The following is a 17,383-nucleotide window of genomic DNA, read 5'->3' as shown; positions in this document are numbered from 1 at the left end:
GTTTCATGTTTACTTGCAGTCTCTGACTAAGGTGACAGATTTTGTCAGCTCTTGCCAGTGACCCTCTTAACAGTGGCACAAATAGAGGAACTAAAAATTCATGACCAACTGTGCCTTTAGCAGTCTAGGCTTTAAACACAGGAACTTCTCATTATATTTCTTTGTCTCCTCTAAACAAAACTATTGTTGCCCCATCCTAACTGTTCCTCCTTTGGCCAGTGTTAATTTTTTTTGTCTGATCATATTTCTTTGGAAGAGAAGATCTTGTGGCATAGCAGCATCCTAGACTCTGGTTCAAATCCCACTCCAGGATTAATCCCCAAGGAATGTGCACTCATAAGATGGCTAGATAGGTTAAGTATCAACTTGTACCTCCTTCCAACACATGCCAGTGACAGGCTGCAAGAGTGTAAGAGTTTCCTGGTCAGCCGTGTGATGGAAAGCAGTTGGAACCTCTGCGAATACTATCCATGTCTGTAGGCTGCAACATGCTTGTAAAGTGCATGTTGCCATAGCAACATAGGGTGGAGCAGAGCAATTGACTTAGTTCACTTGTTGGCCATGGTGGATCATACGGACATCAACAATATACTGTTTGATCCCATTGCAGCTGGAGTGGATTGTCTTTGGATGGAGAAACTGAGATGATACTTCTATGGAGCACCTTGGGATAATTTGCTTTTTATAAAATGCAAGCGCATTTGTTAAAGGTGCTATACAAGTCAGAACAATTGACTTTTAATTTCTCCCTCCCCTTTCTAGGAAAATATTGTATTTCTGTACTTACGCAGACCTTGAAATACTCAGTTCAGGCAGCATGCGAACCCATGACTTTGGTCTAGTCAATTGTGCAGAGTAATCTACCAAACTACGCTTTAAAAGATAGTCATTGTCTTTTGTGAATGTGTTCCCAAAGCATGAAGCTGCAATCATTCTTGTTATAATCTTTTTCAGTCTTTTATTACAATGGCAAGAGTTCTGTGACAAATGTACATAAGACAACAATCCTTTAATTCATGCAGCACTCTGAATGCAACCAGTGTAATAGCAACAACACATTCTCTATATACAGTTAACTGTTGTAGTCAGGGAACACAAAAGTGAATGAATACAACTGTAAAGTGCTCTGGCCTGCCAGATCTGCAGTTATTTGCTGCAAATTTAAAGAAACAAAGATTATGCATACCAGAAGGGGGAGTGGGGGAATAGATGAATACAGTAGAAATTAAGACAATCACTATCGATCCTTATTAGGCCTACCGTTTGTTTAAGGTATTAAAACCAGTGCATCTTGCAAACAAATTATTTTAAATATATGCTGATGAGAAGTACAATTATATATTTCAACATGTATATTGTTCTTGTACAGATCCACAGTGTTGTATAGCATAGACTGCATTAATAGAATTGTTACAAAAACATGAAATTCTTTTTACATTCTCACTCAATGTGTCTATATGTGATCAAGCTAGCACAGTGATTTTGTACTTGGAGGTAAGGCTGCACATGTCCAAATTGACCCCTACTGCAGTGCAAGATAAGATTAGTAGTTGTGTGCTCAACACTTAACACCAGTGTATAATTTCTAGCCTATCTATTTATTTTTGTTTTTTTTTAATTGTCCAGCCTATCACCGGAAGAATGTTAGCATCACACAAAGACAATATCCCTCATAGCCAGTGTTAACACCTGAAATTTCAAATGATGAGGTAAATTATAGTTACAACTATATCGTGTTTATGGTTGACATGAGTCTCCAGGGTTCACTAGAAGCTTGGCAATGTGCCATAGTGAAAGTCAGTGTACAACCATATTGTTGGGCTAAGTCAAGTACCTTCTAGAATCTTCCAAGACAAAAGCAGGCCATTTTTGTCACAAATGCCTGCACTAGTTCTGTGAAAGCCATATACCATTAATCCCATTTACATGGTCTTCTGTTTGCAGTCTGCAAATATTTTCATTTTCAAGTATTTTTCTCATTACTTTCAAAAATCTTTTGTGGAATCTACTTTTGCCATGTTTATAAGCAATACATTCCAGATCATTTACTTGCAATATAAGATTCACTTTTATAAAATCAAAATGAGTTCTGGAGAAAATAATTCTGGTGAATACAATGAAAACGGTGATGTTTTCTGTTCTGTCATAACAGCTTGAAATTATTTAGTGCATTTAATTTAGGGAAAAATGTCCCAAGGTTCTGGGGGAGGTGTGTGTGGTGTATGTGGGGAGGACGGTGAGGGACGAGAGAGAGGGAATGTGAAGGACAGTGGGGGGGGGGTTACACTCATCCGAGAGTGAATTTCCACTTAAAGGATGTCAAGAGGCAGAGCATGGATTACATATGGGATTCTGAGCATGTAACTGAAGGGATAGGCCCCATTAATAGACGGCTGAGGTGGGGGTGTAGAATGCAGAAAGGCTTGGAAAGTCAGAAGAATAGAGACAATGAGTTGGAGGCAGTTACAGAAATAAGGGGCAAAGCCATGGAGGGATTTTAAACAATATCAAGTTTTAAATTAAAGCGGTTGCTAAGAATCTGTCCAATCCTTGATGAGCAAACAAAAGTCGACTAAATTCTGAAATATCTTTTGCACTGTGCATTTCTATTAATTGTCTTTTGATTTCAGACAATGTTGTTCTGACACTTTGAAAGGCATTGCATGTTTTGATATTTACATATTGCAGACCATAGGCTGCGCAGTTTCGTCTGATGCAGCAAGTTCAATCTGTAGTACAAAATTGTTACTCGCAGGTGAAGATAAATCAAAATCAGAATAACAAGGAAACCTGAGCCATTTCAGCCTTGCTCACAAATCGATCACTATTCAGACTATCCATCAAGGAGAAAAAACAATTCCTATCACATGAACCAGCTAGATTCCAAGTGCCTGCAACACTCTCTGCAATTTCATTTTGTGTTAAGTACACTTGTTACAGGAAACTTTCTGACATCAATTGAATCCCCCACCCCCCCGCGCAGCCCAATCAGAATTTCATTTGGTGTTCTGATAAATTCAGTGATTCAGGTCTTGTAAATCATTACATAGTTATTGCATATTGACACAAAATCCCTCTGAAGGCAAAGTATAATTGAGTACAACGTTTTATTTCCAGTTTAATTTGCTGGATTTTTTTTGTATTTATTCATTCGGGAGATGTGGGCATTTCTGGCTGGTCAGGATTTATTACACATCCTTTTTGCCCTTGAGGAAGTGGTGGTGAGCTGCCTCCTTGAACCACTGCATTGCTGTGGGTTCACCCACAATGCCATTAGGGAGCGAATTCCATGATTTTGACCCAGCAACACTGAAGGAACGGCAATATATTTACAAGTCAGGATGGTGAGTGACTTGGAGGGGAACTTGCAGGTTGTTCTCATACACCTGCTGCCCTTGTCCTTCGAGACGTAAGTGGATTTGGGTTTGGAAGATGCTTTCTAAGGATCTTTGGTAAATTTCTGCAGCGCATCTTGAAGATAATACATTGCTACTACTGAATGTCAGTGGTGGAAAGAGTGGATGTTTGTGAATGTGGTGCCAATCAAGTGGGCTGCTTTGTCCTGGATGGTGTCAAACTGCTTGGTCTTGTTTTAGCTGCACACATCCAGGTAAATGGGGGCTATTATATCACACTCCTGACTTCAGCCTTGTAGATGGTGGATAGGCTTGGGAGAGTCAGGAAGTAAGTAACTCACTGCAGTATTCCTAACCTCTGATCTCTTGTAGCCCACTGTGTTTATATGGCAAGTCCAGTAGTTTCTGGACCTGGTAATTCCCTGTAACAAGGTATTGATTGTAGGAGATTGAGTAATGGTAAGAGGATCAGGGGTTGACAGTATCAAGGGACGGTGGTTTGATTGTCTCTTACTGGAAATTATCATTGTGTGGTGCGAATGTTACTTGCCACTTGTCAGCCCGAGCCTGGATATTGTTCGGATTTTGTTGTATTTGAATATGGACTGCATCAGTATCTGAGGAGTCACAAATGGTGCTGAATATTCAGCAATTATCAGCGACTTCCACTTCTGACTTATGATAAAGCAGTTGAGAAAGTTTGGGCCAAGGACACTACCCTGAGGAACTCCTGCTGAAATGACTGATCTCCAACAACCAGGTATTACTCCAACCAGTAGCAAGTTTGCTCCCGATACCCATTAATTCCAGTTTTGCCAGAGCTCCTTGATGCCACTTTTCAGTCAAATGTCAAGGGCTGTCACTCTCACCTCACCTCTGAAATTCAGCTCTTTTGTCCATGTTTGAACCAAAGCTGTAATGAGGTCAGGATCTGAGCAGCACTGGCAGAACCAAAACTGGGCCACACTGAGCAGGTTATTACTGAGTAGGTGCTGCTTGGTTGTGCTGTTGATAACAGCTTCCATCACTTTACTGATGATCGAGATTAAACTGATGGGGTGGCAATTGGCTGGGTTGGATTTGTCCTGCTTTTTTTTGTACAAGATTATCTGGACAATTTTCTACAATGTTGGTTAGATGTCAGTGTTGTACTGGAACAGCTTGACGTGGGGAGCGGCAAGTTCTGGAGCACAAGTCTTCAGTACTATTGCTGAAATGTTGTCAGAGCCCAAAGCCTTTGCAGCATCCAATGCCTCTAACCATTTTTTGATGTCACATGGAGTGAATCAAATTGACTGAAGACTATTTATTTTAAATGTTCTGATCAACCTGTTCAAGGATGTTATAACACACCTCTGGTGTAGGTAGGACTTGGGCTAGAGGTATTGACACTACTACTGCTAGAAGAGCCCTGACTGAAGACCAGTAACTGCGATGCTGGGGGCCACTAGAGGAAGCCTAGATGGATCATCCTCTTGGCATTTCTGGCTGAAAATTGCTGCAAATGCTTCAGCCTTATCGTTTGCACTGATGGAGTGGGCTGTCTCATCATTGAGGATAGGGATGTTTGTGGAACCTTCTCCTTGAATGAGTTGTTTAATTGTCCACGACCTGTGGCAGGACTGCAGAACTTAGATCTGATCTGTTAGTTGTGAGATCACAACTCAGTCTATCACTCACTGCTTATGCTGTTTGGCACACAAGTAGTTCTGTTTATTACTTCACCAGGTTGATACCACATTTTTACATCTGTCTGGTGCTGCTCCTGGCCTGGCCTCCTGCACTCTGTGTTGAACCAGGGTTGCTCTCCTGGGCTTGATGGTAATGGTTGAGTGGGGGGACATGCTGGTTCATGACGTTGCAGATTGTGGTGGAATACCATGAACATAGATAATATTATTGAATTAGTAATCCACAGAATACGAATTTGAATCCCACCTTGAGAAATTGAATTCCTTTCATTTTAAAATTTGAAAATAGAATCTGGTATCAGTAAAACAATCATGGAGTTATTGAAATGTTGTAAAAGCCCAAACCTCTAGTCTTGTAGGGAAGGAAACTTTTGTGTTTACTTTGTCTGGTGATTTTCATCCATTAAAAATATCATTTTAAATCCTAACTTTGAAAAGATAGTGTAACGTATTCTTGATTAATTCTATTATACCTCATGTTAAGCTTACAAATTTCAAAACAGGAGGAGTCTATTTTTATCTCATCACATGACTGTGCAATTGTTTGATTTACACTGGAGCTAGCAACTGTGGTTCATACCTGCTATTCTACCATACGCTTCCTAGAATTTGTTTAACATTTTGACAATGTAGCTTGTAGAATTGCAATTTCAGACCCATCTTCTGTGTTCACTTTATCTAGTATTAGCATCTTTGATCTAATCTGGCATCAAATGAAGGATAGTGGGATTACTCATTGCCCCATTAGCAGAATTCTGCTACTTCCAGCAATAACCCAATGGACCAAAATGCAGAGTTAGGGAGCAATGGAATCTAATGTCCATTATATGAAAAAGAGTGCAACAACAAACAATTTAACATTGCAGAAGACCCTGCCAGATCTATCTGGGAGTTCAAGTAGATTAGATTAGATTCCCAATAGTGTGGAAACAGGCCCTTCGGCCCAACCAGTCCACACCACCCCTCTGAAGAGTAACCCACCCAAACCAAGTTCCCTCTGACTAATGCAACTAACACTATGGACAATTTAGCATGGCCAATTCACCTAATCCGCACATCTTTGGACTGTGGGAGGAAAACGGAGGAAACCCACGCAGACACGGGGAGAATGTGCAAACTCCACACAGACAGTCACCCGAGGCTAGAATCGAACCTGGGACTCTGGTGCTGTGAGGCAGCAGTGCTAACCACTGAGCCACCGTGCCGCCCCATTAAATTAGATTCCCTACAGTGTGGCAACAGGCCCTTCGGCCCAACCAGTCCACACCGCCCCTCTGAAGAGTAACCCACCCAGACCCATTTCCCTCTGACTAATTAACCTAACACTATGGGCAATTTAGCATGGCCAATTCACCTTATCCGCACATCTTTGGCCTGTGGGAGGAAACCCACGCAGACACAGGGAGAATGTGCAAACTCCACACAGTCTACACAAGTATCTACTCAATTTGTCACCGTGTTTTATAGGTGAGCTTGGCAGTCATCTGAAATTAGTTACAGACCTTATTTTAATGGTGACATGAGGTTGTGGTGCTTACTTCAGACCTGGATTTAAGTTTTGTTTTCTCAAGTTTGAAACTTGTGATAATTAAGATCTAATTTGGATTTTCGTATCTTTTGGAGCCCAACATCCCTTCCTAAGGGCTAAAATCCTTCTAAAGAAAAGGCTTCAAAATTTATTAGATTTTTTTGAGTTGGACAGAGCAGGATTACTGTATAACATTATAGGCCACTACAGATTCACACACTGTATCTCTGACCTACTAATCCTCCTTCACACCCACTCTCTTACCCTTGCTCCTGGGCTTTGGCAAGTTTTTGAAATTCCTAAGTGCCTGATAGGTGTCTACAGCTAAATTTATATATTCTGATGAGGACAGAGGATAGTCTGTAAACCTTTTGGCTTCTCTATTCTACCATACCATCTGAGCTTGGGACACTGAGGAATTTAAATGCCAGTAGCCTGATAAAGGCCTGGTCTGCTGGGAAAAGGGAAGTTGGAGTCATAATGAGATTATCAATCCACTGTCCTGTTTAAAATCCAGTAAACCTCCAATAAATCTAGTTTATTCAGACAAGCTTTAGAAAAGATCTGTAAGACACATTGTGGATGCATAAGTATGAAATGATTTTTAAATATGAAAGGTGATGTTTTATGACATTTCTGGCTAAAATACACATTTCTTCGGCACATTTCATTTTCCAAACTAATTCTACTTGCATGCATTCAGCCTTATCACCTTCTAAAGTTATTTTCCAGGACTGTTTGCTCTGTTCACAAGAACAAAATCCTGACCATTGTGTCTTACTCAATGACTTAAAACATATTAAGAAGCATTAAGTTATCCCAATAGAAATAAGCAAGACTTCCTGGCACTCGTTAGTATTCACCAGAAGCAAAGAAATTATCACTACTGAACAGCCGCTCCCCGTGGTATTTGGGTAGAAAGTTACAAACACCAAAATTCAGTTGAACAATTCCAAAAAGGGACAAATGTTTAGTGAGTTATTTTTGAGAGTCCCTACATAGGGTTAAGAGAATGTCCCCGTCCCAAATGGTGTCACGAGCTAACTTTTTAAAAAAAAAATCATTTATGCATTGTGGGCATTGCTGGCTAGGTCAGCATTTATTGTACATCCCCAAGCAGTATCCTTCAATGCCAGTTAAGGATGGACAATAAATGCTGTTTTATTGAATTTATAATGCAGTTTCTGCTTCATTCCTTACCATTTAAGCAATATTGCCCCTTGGTGGCTCAAAATGATTGACGTATGGTTCCACTATATTGGCAGTGTTAGTTGGAAAAACTAACTCAGTTAAGGGGGTCAGCAGCACTGGACAAAATAATTCAACAAGTACATTCTAGGAAATCCAAGCCTAAAGCTACATCTTTATGCTTCCAATCATCTCTTCTACTCTCTTCAGCCTTAGTTTCAGACATTCACCTAGGTTTCCCAATTTGGAAAAAAAAACCCAGCAATGTTAAAAGTCATGCAGATTTCAGTTAGCAACAAAAAAGTTTGCTCTGAATATAATTGTTTTCCATATGCACAAATCAACTGATATAGAAAGTGATGATTGTAGGTAAGACAAAAGATTCATAGTCTGCAAAGAGTAATTTACGTTCCATACAGTGTTAGGAGTGATATGGTTTTAAGACTTTTGTGCTGGATCATTGCTATAGAATAAACTTGATGCAGTTTCTAATTTGACATGGATAATAAATATAGATTTGTATCTAAATAGTGCCTTTCATGCCCTCTGTAAGTCTGAAAGAGGTTTACAGTGAACAAAGCGCCCTTTGAAGCGTGTTCACTGTTGTAATGTAAGAAATGCAGCAGCTAATTTGCACACAGCAAGGTCCCTCATACAGCACCCAGATAGAGTATTTTCAGATATTGATTGAAGGATAAATATTGGCCAGGACACCATGGCAAACATTTCTGCCCTAGCTAGTAATCATAGTGTAGGATCTTTTACATCATATTAGAGAGGGCGAGATGAGGTGTTAATTTAATGTTTCATTGGAAGACATCAACCTGTCCAAAAGGTAACACTAAATTGCTAAAGTGACTAACTAAGGGATACTAAACTACACAAGATTCATCACAAGCAAGAAATGCTAGTTAAATAGCAATCTACATATTAAAGGGAATGTCTGTCGACTAAACACATTACCAAACAAGAAACCCGAGACACTAGTATAAACCTTAACTACTCATTTTCTTTGAGCCACACAATTGAGTATTTAAAATACATCGATGGAAAACATGCAACATGTAAAAGCAGTTTTGTGCAAAGAATTGTTTTAATAATGTCACAATTACTTGGGAGGGTATGCAATCATCAATGCAAACTGGAGCTGTTTTGAAGTTTATTAAATTTAAAGAAGATTTGATAACTTCTCCATGTTCAAAGCTTATGGACTACAGTATATTAAATAAACCATCTGCAACACAATGCCACTACCTGTAGTCTCAAACAATTACAGTCCTCAAGTTCCTAGTCTGCCATAATTTGGGTTTCACCTGTATGGAATCCCGACTGAGTCCCTTCCAACAAGGCTTGAACCTGAAAAATAACCTGACTTGGCTTCAAATTGAGTTTTGATACATTCTTAGCCGTCCACCCTTACCCAAACTTTCTTTCCCTTTTAAATCTGGTTCACTTGACATCTTATGAGACATAAAATTAGATTGGGATATCAAAGGCTAACGTACCCGTCACTGTCCTCTGCCACTGGTATTTTACCAGTGAAGAGAACAAACTATCGGGATCCTTCCTGGAGAAGCACCTTGGAGGCAAGCATTGTCTTGAGCCTTCTCCATAGGATTGACTGCCGTGATGATTAATCCTGAACACTACTCCAAGCAATGACCCAGAGGAACAAAAAAATCTTTATCATTTGTCCACGTTTATATGTCAGTTATAGAAATATTGGAAAAGGTCACATGATGAAAACTTTACGAATGTTCTAATCAAAAGTTGACGACTCTTCACTGCAGATTTGCAGTACCAGTGATGACTAGAATCTCTCTCAGTGGCACATATACTCAACCCCCAAAACAGGGTACTCGAAAATTGCAATTGGTGTTTCCAAAACCACCTGGGGCAGCCCTATCCACATTTTTCAGCTTGTGAATGGACTGACCACTGCCCTATTAAATCCCACCTTGGGCCTCTGATTCAGAAGATAGAACCTCCAGTAATGCACCATTCACTCATTATTCTAATACAGCATCAGTCTGGATTCTCTGTTCAAGACCCTGATACAGGACATGAATCCACAACCTTCTAACTCAGGCTCAGAAGAACTTTGCACGTCATAAAGGAAGAGGGAAGGTAAAGGGAGAGGACATACATTTTATTGAATAGTCACAAAATTCCAAGGATTATATATTTATTGTTCAATATGCTACTATCATATTAATGAACAAGAATTTGTCAAATTCTTATGTCTATTTCAATAGAGATGCTAACCTGTTTGATATGGAGTTGATGAGACTTTTGTGTACATAATGGTGTTTGAAATGTTTAGACTGTGATTATGATACTTCTTCCTTAATTCCTAACAACACTAGTTGACACTAGCGGTATGATTCAAAGAGGCTCTTGCGATATTACAAACATCAGTAAATTTTATACAGAAACTGATTACAGGGAAATGGTTACAGCAGGACAATCATATTCAGCTCACCCATATCCCTGTAACCGCACCTGCTTATTTTCACCAAGAGAAACAAACAGGAAAGTCTGTTGTGGTCGTTTTTTGATTTGAAAACAAAGCTATCTACATGGTATTCTAAATATTCCTGCAGGAATATGAACAATTATAAATATAAAATGTCTGACACTCAAAAATTAGGGATTACCTGTATTATTCCATTACTTTGTTGTTTGTACACTAATGTTCTAATAGCGTCCCCCTCCCTCCCGTTCAGCTAAACTTTTTAATCATAAACATTGCAAACTCTGATCAGGCCTCAAAAGGAAGGAGTACGTTAAATCTCAAAACTGCAATTGAAAGATGTGGGTAAGTAGAGTTGAAGTACAGATCTGCCATGATGTAACTGAATGTTAGAACAGGCTTGAGTGATTGAATGGCCTAATCCTATGTTCCCAAATTATTTCATTCTTGATTCACTTCTTCCTTGCCATCTCAAAATAAAAATCAGTACTTGGCCATGTAATCCTCTTACTAAATGATGAATCCTGACTGCTATTTGGTAAATGTGACGTGAGGGAACACGATAAGAGAGTTGAGAGAGGAAGTTGATTCGTTATGTTTCAGAATGGATTCTGTTGTATGATCATTACCCAGCAGTGAACAGGGAACGCTGTTCCAGGAGTAAACATAAAATCTGCTGTGATTTGTATTTTGGTGCTAATTTAGAATCTTTACTGTCATTGTCAATAGTACAAGAATCACAAAAGGTTCATCCTGAAAAGAAACATAATCCTGATAGCCTTGTCAGCTTTACTGCCTTAATTTTGTGCACAATGTGCTTATGAGTTTTAATTTAGCCAACAAATACATCTAACTCAACTACAACAGATATACCTGAGCACAATACAGTGGATATACCTGTGTACAATGCAACAGATACACTGCACACACTTCACAATAGATACCTGTGTATTATGCAACATTTATAAACATGTACATTAGATCAGACACACTTTTGCACTGCATAATACATGTCTGTCTGCAGTGTAATAGACATATTAATGAACAAGAATTTGTCAAATTCTTATATCTGTTTCAATAGAGATGCTATCCTGTTTGATATGGAGTTGATGAGACTTTTGTACATAATGGTGTTTGAAATGTTTGAACAAAATAGCATACGTGCCTATATACTGAATTACAGATGTACTTGTGTATGATATAATAGATAAACCTGCATACAATAGAGCAGATAGCCCTGTGTACATAAATACTAGCTGAAAGCTCTGAAAACATTTTATCCTAGATTGTTCCGAAGCATCGGAACTAATTCCAATCGTTCAAGTACTACAGAAGCGCTGGAATGTTCTCACACAAAAAAAAAAGAAAACACGCTGGACTCACAAACATTTCAATTCAGCCTCACTCTGAACTTTGTTTCATCATGGTGTGTAGTGCAAACAAAGAAAAGAAAACATATTTTGATGCAGAATATACTTATAAGTAGGCGCTGAAGGCATCTGTGGAAAATGTGAAGTACTTCCCAGGCAGTGGTTTCTTCATGTTTCCCAGTGTGTCACACATTGCTTGGCTCGTGAAGGCAGGACAGTAAAACTAAAGGTTGAATCCAGGTGACTATATTCTGATGACTCTGGCTTCACTGTCACATGAATTCACTGGTGCAGATTGTGGTACTTCTCTTTCTGGGAGGGGGCTTAGGGTGTCTTGGCTCTACCTATAGAGAACAGTAAAAAATGGAGTTAAGACCACTCTGATCAGACATGGACGGCATAACAGACTCAATGGACTATATGACCCAGACCTGAGCCTCTTTCTTATGATCCTCTGCTCTAAAGTGTTTTGACTTTAATTGTGACTGATGATATTAATGCTAAATTAAAGCCACATTGGTTGGAAATAGTTCAAGGTTCACTGGTTCATCAATTAAAGTGACAGTACCAGGCAAGTTCGACAAATAGATTTGCAATGGAATTATTTTCACTCCACTTGACAAGGAGCAGCCAGTTTCTCAAATTTAGAGGAAACATTTTTGATAAAACCTTCAGGCCAAGGCTTTACTCCTACATTTGGCAGTTTTAGTGCATAATATTGAATTACTATAAAAAAAAGACATGAAATAAAGAGATCCACTTGAAAGATGGCCTTTGATTGACTGGATGGTTCATTATTAACCCACTCATGAGGTAACTACACATAGCAGGTCCAGTGTCATACCTCAGAACGTTCCACCTTTTTTCTATGTGGTTTATGGGGGCGTTTGAGCACAGCTCCTGTTATCTCATCATCAGAATCCTCAACTGATTTTTTCTTATTTTGCTCGTCATCTGCCCTTGGACCCTGATCAATATTGACTTCATCACCTTTTTAGTGTCCAGTTAACCAGCTAAGAGATGAACAAATATAATGCAAAAATAAAACAAAGAAAATATTTAATAATGATTTCAAGGCTACTTAATGGCTTCTAAGAACAGAAGCCCAGCATGTTCAGTGGTTATGTTGAAAACGCAATTATTGAAAGCTTTTCACATGAAAAGTGATCTATTTCTGAAAATATATTCCAGATAACATGGTGAAGACAAAACTCTAAAATGAATTAAATACTGTAATGCAATGATTTAACGTGAAAATATGAGTAATTACAAACTTGCCATTGACATGCACAGCCCAAGAACAAATTTTAATTTTTTTAAAGTGAATCAAAAGGTGACTGAATGAGCTGAAGTAAAATAGGAGGATGCTCATGTGGAGCATAAATACTGACACAGACCAATTGGACTGAACGGTCTGTTCGCACATCATAAACTCTGTGCAATTGTAAATGCAATTTTAATAAAGCTGAATTGCATAATAAAATCTTACAGCCATTTGGCTCATTACATCTGAGCCAATTAAAATCTCAATTAAATCTCCCTTAAACGATTCCTTTCTAGTCTCTCCACAAAACTTGAGTTCCACCACCTATGTTATCATTTGAGTAAATCTCCAAATCTCTCTCATGCCTGGTTCGCCCTTGCTGTATCTACTTTCTGCCAATTTTGCAACAGCTCAACAGAACGCACTTTCCCCTTTAAAGCTGCACTACAACTATTTAGTCTATTTGCACCATTTGCAGCAATGACTGTACATTACAAAGGGTCATTATTATGTATGAGCAAATTAAAAGGGGCACCATCACTTTAAAATGGATGTGAGGCAACTGGCAGGAGATGTCTGACATATCAGAGGTATTACAGCTTCAGCCAAGGAATTTATTCAAATTCAATTATCTTACTGTAAGGGGTAAAGGCACTGTAATCTCACTGACAAACACTGAGTAACCCAAAAATTTAAACAAATCAAACACCGGTTTGGTAGCAATTGTAAAATTGAGACAGCTATGAGTGAAATTGCCAGTTTTCAGCAGAAACGGAGAAGACTTTATCCTAATAAAAAACAAAACAATGCAAATGCAGGAAATCTGAACCAAAAACAGAAATTGCTGGAGAAACTCAGCAAGTCTGGCAACATTTGCAGAGAAGAAGCAGAGGTAACATTTCGAGTCTAGTTCTGAAGAAGGATCATAGAGTCACGGAGATATACAGCATGGAAACAACTAGTCTGCACAGACCAGACGTCCCAATCTGACCTAGTCCCATTTTGCCAGCTTTTGGCCCATATCCCTCTAAACCTCCCTATTCATATACCCATCCAAATGCCTTTTAAATGTTGTAAATGTACTAGCCTCCACCACTTCCTCTGGCAACTCTTTCCATACACACATCATCCGCTGAGTGAAAAAGTTACCCCTCATGTCCCTTCTGAATCTTTCCCCTCTCACCTTAAAGCTATGTCCTCTAGTTTTGGACTACCCTACCCTGGGAAAATGACCTGGGTCACTTGACTCGAAATATTAACTGATCCTCTTTCCACAGATGAGGTCAGGACCTGCTGAGTTTCTCCAAGAATTTATCCTGCTTGCATAAGCATCCATGGCAACCCTGAGCACAGGGAAAGCAGCAAGACACACAAGCGCATCTATTCTACAGCATATCTTGAGATAGTGTTGTTGAATCAATCTGAATAAAATGGAATCTAAATATATCTGGAACATGATTTGTTTAAATAACAATTGCACAATCAATGTATTGTTACAGAAAAATGGCTAAAGAAAATCATTGATTAAAAAGCTTGAAGCTATGTTGGACAACTTGCCTCATGCCATGAGCAAGGACAGTAAAACTAAGTTTTTATTTTGGTATTTCATAATTACAGCAATCACTACCACAATGATCGTGCACCAATACCATTCACCAGCACTCCCCAGCAGCTAATAAAGGAACATATCTATTATAGCCAATGGGCAGCCGCATTTTAATTGTTTAATGACTAAAAACAGGTCATGCAGACTGGTAAAACTCACAAAGGTGTTCCAGATTGTTGATGAAGAAATGGAAAAAGAAAGCAAAGATGTAATATGATATGGTTATATTACAATAAACACTCCACACTCCAGAATGCATTGACTCCTTGCTGCTAGCATATGGCTTCATATTTCTGTTAGCTTGAACATGTCACTGTTACTCAAGCGTGATTCTGGACATGGGTTTATTTGTCTTTGCTTAACCCAGATTTACATGACACGGGTACTATGCCTTTCAGCAAAGGTTTACTCCGTTTTAAAATCTGTTTGATATGCTCCCGCCCCAACCATAACCTTGGGGTGCCAGAGTTGATTGTGATGCCCAATATGACACCTGGCCCGAGATCAGCTCCCTCAGCACAAGCCAAGCCGAGCAATCTGGGCTCTGTCTCTCCCAGCAATTAATCTGTCCCACCCACTGACAGGCTACATCCCATCAAAGATAAATCTTACGTTAAAAAACATTGTTATCTTATTTAAAAGTACATACTACTTATAATTTTAAAAATCAAAAGAGATGAACAGTATGTTGAAAGTTCTTTAACATCAAACTAATACTTACCAATAGAAGTGACACCAGTTCTTCAAACCAAAACGCAATTGGAACCCTAATAATTCCAGGGCACCCCTTGATCCCTCTGCATGTTATTACCCATATTGTTGACAATAGTCCAAACTAGTTGACAATAAAATTGTAAAAACACCATAAGATATAGGAGCAGAATTAAGTCATGTGTGGGGAATGGGCACCGTGGGCCTAACAGAGGCATCCACTGAAAATCATCTCTCTTTGACCTCCTCTTAAGCTTCTTGAACCCAGCCTCCGCTCTCAAGCCTCTTCCCCCTCATTGAGACCCCAAATTGGGACTTAGCTGGAATTCTCAACATGTAGCTCCAGCAATGGCTTCTGGCCCAGATTATGGTTGCTGACATTACATAGGTCCCAGCCATCCACTTAACAGGCTGGTCTCTAGGGCAATACTTCCTCCCAGGAAAGAGCATTAAATTTTTATGGGGCAGATACGGAGATCTTGCCCCTCATCACCCTCAACATGGCTGACTCCCAACCTATTAGCTGGGAATGGGGCAAGTAGAGGGGATAGCAGTGGAGACTAAATAGTAATGGAGTTTTTAATGGAAATACTGACAATAAGCAAACTCATCAATGTATTTCATTTAATTTAAACAATTATTAACATAAACAGTTGCAACCACATGGTATCATTTTCAGCAACTCAGGCACCTGTTAGTAATGGATATTAGTTTGCTCACTGTGCTGGAAGGTTCAGCAGAAACCTTCCAGCTCAGCAAGCAAATGTACATCCAGAACCTTAACCTGAGCTACAAATCTTCTCAAAACTCACTATCTGTTAGTAATCGTAACACAAGTTTACATTAGTCTATAGGCAAAATGAATGCCTTACACAATTAGTTTCAATCTCTGCTGTTGACGACAGCTGTTAGAACAAACTCATCTCATTCATGCAGATGTAGTTAAAGATTAAGAGCAGATAAATGAACTTTCTCTTTGTGTAAGCTTGGAGTTTTTGAGGCCTGGAAGTTAGGTCAGCTCTGCTTGTCCATTGGGCAAGAGATGGGCATTGACGACTCCAATGTGGCCTGTTTTGTTTGTGCAGATTTTATGTTAGATGAGTGCTGCACACCAGCATGGTTAAGATGGCCTGGAGCTCATCTCTAATTAACACCAGGCTCATTCCCAAAAGCCAGGGTTCCAATGCCACTTTCGGGATGTATTCCCATGTGTGACCATAACTCACCACAGCATAAGCTGTGCATCCACTGCCTTTCTCAGACAGTGAGCTGAAATGAGGGGTCCTCACAGGGACTGCCAGAGGCTGCTACGTAAAAATAAATTTGAAAAAATGTTTTCCCACTTCATTCACATTGAGTTTGCTGCTGGCCATCAGTCACTAATCCCCTCCCACTACTTCCACGTGTCCCCATCTAATCTTAACACGCTTTTTACAACCACTTACATTCTATATAGTTCATCTGTGTCAGGTACATGATACTTAACCCCAAACCTGTCCTGCATGGTCCCCTCGACTGTAAGCTTAGGAATGGGAACTCTGACAACTTTCCTACTTTGATTGCTGAGGCCAATTCTCATATCTTAGTTGCTGTCTTAACTTAAATCAGTGAAAGCCGGATTAACTGGCTTCTGTAACATAACCTTTTCAAATCCTATTATTAATTTAGCTGTTTCTTTCTCTCCTGCAATCTCCACAAATAGCTGAGATTTAATGGAAATTATTTCCTTTTAGTTCTCTTCAAGAGTTGAAATGTGTCTGGAATCCATCGCCATTTCATTTGACAAACTCACAGTGACAATGTCAAAAACAGGGAATGACTGCATTCTGTCCGCACCACAAGAGGGCGTTTCCAAGCACAGCACATCACCCAGGGAACAGGCCAAGGGTTTCTGGAACTCTGGCAAAAGCAGGATCACTTAAACACATTAAATTCTGCAGAAAGCAGGACGTGGACAACATGCTGGGACTGTGACGTTTATAAGTTGACTCAGCTTACTATATTTAGCACTGTTTGTGCATTAACCTTTGACTAAACATCCTTGCTTTATAAAAACCTGCTCTCTGTGACAACTTCGACTGTAACTTCAATCCATGAATCCGAGCTCCTACTTCACTGAAAGCGTTTCACTGCTTTTGAAGAAGGTATTGTCATGAACTATTTTCAGACTTGGACAGAAAGTTGTGATTGACATGC

The 17,383-nt window shown here is 39.4% G+C and overlaps 1 protein-coding gene across 4 annotated transcripts in view; it reads right to left on the bottom strand.

The window, feature by feature from the left end:
• Positions 1–9,681: 9,681 nt before the first annotated feature.
• The window catches only part of LOC122557233 (receptor expression-enhancing protein 1-like), a 78,866-nt gene continuing 71,164 nt past the window's right edge, over positions 9,682–17,383 (bottom strand). For 3 of the 4 annotated variants that reach the window (XM_043704827.1, XM_043704742.1, XM_043704904.1), the window contains 2 exons: positions 12,451–12,596; positions 9,682–11,950 (listed from right to left, as the gene is read on the bottom strand). In XM_043704827.1, coding sequence (XP_043560762.1) covers positions 11,879–11,950; positions 12,451–12,596 — 218 coding nt within the window. In that variant the 3' untranslated portion in view covers positions 9,682–11,878. The remainder of the gene's footprint in view (positions 11,951–12,450; positions 12,597–17,383) is intronic. The other variant, XM_043704993.1, reaches the window with a different exon arrangement.

Source organism: Chiloscyllium plagiosum, chromosome 1, assembly GCF_004010195.1.
Source record: "Chiloscyllium plagiosum isolate BGI_BamShark_2017 chromosome 1, ASM401019v2, whole genome shotgun sequence".
In the NCBI taxonomy this organism is placed as follows: Eukaryota; Metazoa; Chordata; class Chondrichthyes; order Orectolobiformes; family Hemiscylliidae; genus Chiloscyllium; species Chiloscyllium plagiosum.
The sequence above is the reverse complement of the archived record's forward strand: the minus strand, read 5'-3'. Positions and strand labels throughout refer to the sequence as shown.